This window comes from Neovison vison, chromosome 3, assembly GCF_020171115.1.
Source record: "Neovison vison isolate M4711 chromosome 3, ASM_NN_V1, whole genome shotgun sequence".
In the NCBI taxonomy this organism is placed as follows: domain Eukaryota; kingdom Metazoa; phylum Chordata; class Mammalia; order Carnivora; family Mustelidae; genus Neogale; species Neogale vison.
This window is the reverse complement of record NC_058093.1, coordinates 72,322,829-72,330,653: the sequence shown is the minus strand read 5'-3', so window position 1 is coordinate 72,330,653 and position 7,825 is coordinate 72,322,829. Positions and strand designations below refer to the sequence as shown.

Sequence of the window (7,825 nt, the reverse complement as noted above, 5' to 3'; positions counted from 1 at the left end):
AGAAAAGACAGTTTATTCCATGTATAAAAGCTCAGAGTAGGGACGCCTGGGTGGCTCAGTTGGTTGGACGACTGCCTTCGGCTCAGGGCGTGATCCTGGAGTCCCGGGATCGAGTCCCACATCAGGCTCCCAGCTCCATGGGGAGTCTGCTTCGCTCTCTGACCTTCTCCTCGCTCATGCTCTCTCTCACTGTCTCTCTCTCAAATAAATAAATAAAATCTTTAAAAAAAAAAAAAAAAAAGCTCAGAGTAGCTTCAGAAAGATCAAACAGAAGTAAATACACCAGCCATATAGTTCTTTGAGCTTTATTTTTATATGCATACATGTTTCAAGAAAACAAAAATTTCAAGATACCGAGTACAACGTATCAAATGAAATCATTCAGAATTATTTTAACAGTATAAAGTACATGTATAGTATGCATTATATAATTTATTCTGTTTCAAAAAGCAGTGTTTTTGGTTTTAAAATTCTGATACCATTACTTACTGTAACTTTCAAGTAACATAGTTCAAGTTAAGTTTTTTTAAAAAATAATGACTAAATTAAGACATTATCTCTAAGATGATCTGATAGATGAGCTGCCTTTACCACGATCTTCAAAATAGTGCTGTTCAATTCTTCTACAGAAAGCAAGGAGGTTGCTATAGTTTTTCACCTTCTCAGAAAGTTCATCATTGGTCAACTGTGTGGTAAGAATGGTATACAAATGGCCAAATACCAGTGCATCTAGTTCAGTAGGCCTAAAACAAAAGTAGAAAGGAAAGTAACATGAATAGCATTTAACTTGTATGGCAGAATATACACTACTTTTTAAAACATTTTATTCCTCTATTTAAAAGAAAAAGTCACATAAATAAATCCTACCTCAACTTGATAGAATTTATTTTGTTTTTAACTTGGAGTTTCTGTTGTAAGATATGGAAAAAAAACCATTTTAAATGATAATTTGCTACTTGTGTGACTTGGTTTTTAAAGTGGTAATGCATTAAAATAATATTGGTGTAACTGATCATATTCATTTTATTCATTAATTTATTCACTACATAAATACAGTAGGTCTTCAACGTGCCAGGAACCGTGCTTAGATGATAGAGATGTAAGAACATGAAAGATATCCTAAGACATGGACACAAAACATAAATTACAACACAATTTATTAAGTGCTTTAATAGAAGCAAAACCAAAATGGTATCAAAGCAGAGGATTTCACTGTGGTACTGGACAAATGACACTTGACTACCCAAATAATGCATTAACAACATGATTTAATTTTAACTTTACCACTTTTAAAATAATTTAGCTTTTTAAAATTTATTTATTTATTTTGAGATGGGGAAGGGGGTGGGAAATGGAGAGGAGAGAATCTCAAGCAGACTCCCCTCTGAGCTCAGAGCCCAATGAGGAGTTCAATCTCAGGACCCATGAGATCATGACTGAGCCAAAAGCATTATCACTTAACCAAGAGCCACCCAGGCGCCCTAATAATCTAGATTTCTGAAGGAGAAGTAAAGATATCTTCAACAAAAAAATTTCTAGGGTTTTTTTCCCTTTAATTAGTGTTAGTAACAAAAAATTGAAATTTATTTACCTCACTACTAATGGTCTATAGATGAGGCATCACCAAACTACATTATATTAAAATAATTGCCAATAATATTAAAATACTACTGGAGATAAAATATCACCGTAATTATGAACTATTACTGCTATCAGTCTCATAGTGATAAAATTTTTAAGAAAATGTGTGTTAGCCTACCTAAATGTGAAAGTATGTTTCAGTAATCTGGCTTGGAAGGACAGATTTGGGGGCCCCTCAAATACAAGTTTGAATCCTAACTTCTACTTACTACCTATGTGGTCTTAATCACTAATAATGAATGACCTCATCCTGCTGCATGGCTTTAAATATGTCTTTATGCCACTAACTGCCCAATAATTTATCTCCAATCCCAGTCCCTCTCCTAAAGTCCAGAATCAGACATTTGAATGTCTACATAACATCTCTACTTGAGGGGCGCCTGGGTGGCTGCCAGTTGAGTGGCTGCCTTCGGCTCAGGTCATGATCCCAGGGTTGTGGGATCAAGCACTGCTTCCCCTTCTACCCACCTCTCTGCCTTTCTGTGATCTCTGTCAAATAAATAAATAAAAATCTTAAAAAAAAAAAAAAGTGAATTTATTTCCTGATGCAACTTCCAGTAATATAGATGGGCATCCTTTATCATTAAATGAAGGATCTGAAGGGGTTCAAGTATAAGTGTATATTCAAACTACAGTTGTCTAGAAGTAACCCTGAAGCAGTCAAAATGTTACTTGCTGCAAATGTACATCCATGTAACTCCAAAGGTGCTGAATTATATGGGTAATGAGAACTCAGCAATGGCTCTCATGTTACATAAAGACAACAAATGGTGGCAAGTTACTTTAGAACACCTAACAGGAAGTATAACACAATATACTAAATCAAATGAAACACACATACATAACTTCTAATGCATATTTTTTGTAATCCTTACAAATTTCAGCAATTACTTATATTAATTTATATATATATGAAATATATAAACACCCATTCCTATAATTCTTTCTTTTTCAAAAGTACACTTCTTCTTCTTCTTCTTCTTCTTCTTTTTTTTTTTTTTTCAAAAGTACACTTATGGTAGTGGTTCCACAACTGCATACCACTACTAAAACTCAAGAGCTATAAACATAAAATGGTGTCAATATTAGCATGTGTAAATATAATAAACCTGATTTTTTTTTAAAAAGCAATAAACTCCAAAAAATACTTGCAATTCATGTGAGACAAGAACAAAAAAAAACCCCACACTCTGCCCAATATTTGTACTGAACTGTTTAATCAAGCCAAGATCTTGATTAACATCCAGTTTTTAATTACCTTTCCTATACCACATAGAGAGAGAACTAACCTTTCCATTCTTATGCTTACTAAGTAGTGGGTTGAAATTTTAATACTGATAGTAACTCTCCTCCTAAGACTTTTAAGATCTTTCATATATATATTATATCTATCTTTATAGACCTTTTATTAGAAAAATACTCCTGGATCATAAATACATTTTTAAGAACCTAAGAAATGTGTTGTCTTATCTTGCATTATCATTCTTTCCACATTTTCAATGGCTATCACTACTCTTTTTTTCCCTAGTTTTATTGAGAAATAATTGACAAGTATCACTGTGTAAGTTTAAGGTATATATAGCACGGTTGGGTGTGATTTATATATATTATGAAATGATTATACCAAAAGGTCCAGCTAATATCCATTAGTTATCTACTGTTCTTTCATTTGAATATCAAAATAAAAATACTATAAAATGTAAATGTTTTCCTAATCTTTCCCATTTAAAATTTTTCTATACTCAACTTTTTTTGCTTTCTTTATCATGACTATTTCTTTCTGATACCTTTTATAGTCAGTCTAGTTTCAAAAACATTAATATTGCCTCTGTTCAGTAATTTTTCCCTCCATTACACTATTAACTTGCCATGTTTTCATACTACTAGGAGTAATTTACATATTCCCTCTTTATATACCAATCATTGATCTTAAGACTGTCATTCAAGTTTGTAAACCAAGTCCTTTGCCATCAGTCTTTTTTTATATTTTTGCCTTTGAAATTTTGAGCAATTTCAATTTGAGCAACAAATTACTCAATTTTCTCAAGTGGTGATTTAAAAAAAAAAAAGATTTATTTATTCATTTATTTGACAGACAGAGATCACAAGTAGGCAGAGAGGAAGGCAGAGAGAAAGGGAAGCAGGCTCCCCGCTAAGCAGAGAGCCTGATGCGATGCGATAATGGGGCTTGATCCCAGGACTCTGGGATCATGACCTGAGCCGAAAGCAGAGGCTTTAACCACTGAGCCACCCAGGTGCCCCTCAAGTGATGATTTTTAAAATTATTAAAGTATTTTAAAATTATTAAAGTATAATTGAGGAGAACCTGGGTAGGGCTCTATGGGTTAAGCCTCTGCCTTCAGCTCAGGTCGTGATCTCAGGGTCCTGGGCCTGAAACCCGCATCAGGCTCTCTGCTCAGTAGGGAGCCTGCTTCCCCCTCTCTCTCTGCCTGCCTCTTTGCCTATTTGTGATCTGTCAAATAAATAAATAAATAAAATCTTTAAAAAAAGGTATAATTGATACACAATGCTAGATTAGCTTCAGATGTACAACATACTGATTCAACCACTCTATACATTACTCAATACTCACCACAATAACCAGAGTCACCACACAACATTACTACAATATTATGGACTATATTCCCTATGCTCTACTTTTTTCTATGACATGTACCATAGTGTTTTGATTACTACAGATTAGTAGTATATCTTGAAATCTGGGGTTACGATACTTTCAGCTGTGTTCTTCTTTCTCAAGATTGCTTCGGCTATTCGAGGTTTTTTGTGGTTCCACACATACTTTGGATATATTTGTTCTAGTTCTGTGAAAAGTATTATTGGTGTTTTGGTAGGGACTGCATTCAATCTGTAAATTACTTTGGGATGTATAGACATTTTTAATAATATTAATTCTTCAAATCCATGAGCATGCTTTATCTTTCCATTTGCATCATATTAAATTTCTTTCATCAATGTCTTTTAGTTTTCATAGTAACAGGTTTTTCACCTCTCTGGTTAAATTCATTCCTTGGTATTTTCATTCTTTTTGTTGTAAATATAAATTCTTAATTTCTCTGTTAGTCTGTTAGTGTACAGAAATGCAACAGATTTCTATATATTAATTTTGTATCCTACAACTTTACTGAACTCATTTATGAGTTTTAATAGTTTTCTGATGAGGTCTTTACAATTTTCTATATATATTATCATGTCATCTTCAAATAGTGACAGTTTTACTTCTTCCTTAACAATCTGATGCTTTTTAATTCCTTTTCTTATCTGACTGCCATAGCTAGGACTTCCAGTACTATGTTGAATATAAGTGGTGGGAATAGATATTCTTGCCTTGTTCCTGATCTTAAAAGAAAAACTCTGTTTTTCACCACTGAATATGTTAGCTAGATTTTTCATATATGGCATTTATTATGTCAAGGTATGTTCCCTCTGTGCCCACTCTGCTGAATTTTTATCATAAAGAGATGCTGTATTTTTTGTTAAATACCTTTTCTGAATCTACTGAGATAATCATACAGTTTTTATCCTTCCTCTTATTACCATGATATATTATACTGACTGATTTGAGAACAGTAAACTATCCTCACATCCATGGAATAAATCCCACTTAATCTTGGGGTGCCTGGGTGGTGGTTCAGTCAGTCAAGTGTCCACTCTTGATTTCAGCTCAGGTCATGACCTTGGGGTCGAGAGATCAAGACCCGAGTTGAGTCGGGCTCCACACCCAGCAGAGAGTCTGCTTCAGAATTTCTCTCTCCCTCTCCTTTGCCCCTCACCCTGCTCACATGTATACACACACACACACACACACACACTCTCTCTCTCTCTCTCTCTCTCTCTAAAACAAAAAAATCTTTTAAAAATAAAATAAAATAGGGGTGCCTGGGTTGCTCAGTTGTTAAGCATCTGCCTTTGGCTCAGGTCGTGATCCCAGGGTCCTGGGATCAAGCTCTGCACACTGGGCTCCCTACTCAGTGGGAAGCCTGCTTCTCCCTCTCCCACTCCCCCTGATTATGTTCCCTCTCTCGCCGTCTCTCTCTGTCAAAGAAATAAAATCTTTTAAAAAAATAAATAAAGTAATCCCACTTAATCATGGTGAATGATCCTTTTAATATACTACTGAATTCAGTTTGCAAATATTTTGTTGAGGATTTCTGCATCAGAGCTCATCACAGATACTACCTAGTTTTCTTATTCATTCATTTATTCATTTATTTATTTATTTATTTATTTATTTATTTATTTATTTATTTTTGGTAGTATCTTTGCCTGGTTTTGGTATCAGAATAACATTCTCCTTATAGAATGAATTTGGAAGTTTTCCTTCCTCTTCTATATTTTGGAATAGGTTAAAAAGAACAGGTATTGGGGCACGTGGGTGGCTCAGTGGGTTAAAGCCTCTGCCTTTGGCTTGGGTCATGATCACAGGGTCCTAGGATCGAGCCCCACATCAGGCTCTCTGTTCAGCGGGGAGAGCCTGCTTCCCCCTCTTTCCCTCTTGCCTCTCTGCCTGCTTGTGATCTCTCTCTCTCTCTCTGTCAGATAAATAAATAAAACCTTAAAAAAAAAAGAACAGGTATTAACTCTTCTTTAAATGTCTGGTAGAATTCACCTGTAAAACCATCTGGTCTTGGGACTTTTGTTGGTTGATTACTGAATCAATTTCTCAACTGGTAATTTCAAAAAATTGAACAAACCTCAGTAAAATCCAATTCCTCCCTGAAATTTTTCATCTTAAGATTCCCATGTTTAGGGTGCCTGGGTGGCTCAGTGGGTTAAGCCACTGCCTTCGGCTCAGGTCATGATCTCAGGGTCCTGGGATTGGGTCCCGCATCGGGCTCTCTGCTCTGCGGGGAGCCTGCTTCCTCCTCTCTCTCTCTCTCTGCCTGCCTCTCTGCCTACTTGTAATCTCTCTCTGTCAAATAAATAAATAAAATCTTTAAAAAAAAAAAAAAAGATTCCCATGTTTAATTTTTGCAGCATTTCCTCAATACCCTCTCATCAGTATATGAAGGTATATTTTCAAGTTTTACCATTAAATAGTTTATGCAGAACTTTCTTTTTCAAAAATAAGCCCTCTTCCAATTTCTCAATTTGAGTGACTTTTAACCAACACTCACGATCCTCTGATGTCAAGGTTTTGTTTATACAGACTTGCAAGGAGTTCATAAATGCTTTACAATGGTATAATTCATTCTATCCTGATTAAACATAGGGGGAAAAAGGTAACATAAAAATAACACTGTGGGGCGCCTGGGTGGCTCAGTGGGTTAAAGCCTCTGCCTTCGGCTCAGGTCATGATCCCAGAGTCCTGGGATTGAGCCCCGCATCAGGCTCTCTGCTCTGCGGAGAGCCTGCTTCCCCCTTTCTCTCTCTGCCTGCCTCTCTGCCTACTTGTGATCTCTGTCAAATAAATAAATAGCACTGTAAGAAAAGTTTTACTTTTTCATTCCAAGTTCATGCTCACCACATGAAAAAGAACAAAGGATCTAGTAGCTTTTGGATAGGTATCTCAAGGTATCAGTAAAATACCTTGCATACAACAGAAAATAGAGATTTTGTTTTAGTTTCATTTCAGAAGTATGATTTAAATATTTAAAAGCTACCAACCACATTATATATTATAAAAGATTAAAGAAAAAAAAAAAGGCCACCAGTGTTAGTATCTATCTTATTCTGATTTCTTTCACTTTTCTAATTTTTTCTTTCCACCATTTATCTTCTTTGTCCTCTTTTCCCAATTCCTATTCTTGCTGCAGGATCTCCCTCATCTACCCATTCCCTTTGAATCATCAAGTAAAACTTCTGGGTTTCTTCTATGACTCCTCTCAACATTCCCACGAGGTTAGCTAGGAGAAAAATTTATTCTACTTTTAGAGGGTAAGGGAAAGATACACAGGGAAATAAGGTAACTTGCAAAAGTCTGGTATATATCAGAGCCAAGAACACAATTCAGGGCCACTGACCTGGAATCCGATACTACATTGTCTAGACTTAAGCCAGCACTCTAGTCACTAAAGTACAGTATCTCACAAAGTAATGATTCCTGACAGATAAAAAAATGAGAAAAATTCTGTCACATTAAAGTAAAAATACAAATGACTTTTTCCTAATTACAGTTTACTACTAATTAGACAATGGGATAAAACTAAAATTAAAAAATGAA

The 7,825-nt window shown here is 35.2% G+C and overlaps 1 protein-coding gene across 2 annotated transcripts in view; it reads right to left on the bottom strand.

The window, feature by feature from the left end:
* Window positions 1-289: 289 nt before the first annotated feature.
* The window catches only part of MTX2 (metaxin 2), a 68,153-nt gene continuing 60,617 nt past the window's right edge, over window positions 290-7,825 (bottom strand). For both annotated transcript variants that reach the window (XM_044242393.1, XM_044242394.1), the window contains one exon: window positions 290-743. In XM_044242393.1, the coding sequence (XP_044098328.1) occupies window positions 560-743 (184 nt within the window). In that variant the 3' untranslated portion in view covers window positions 290-559. The remainder of the gene's footprint in view (window positions 744-7,825) is intronic.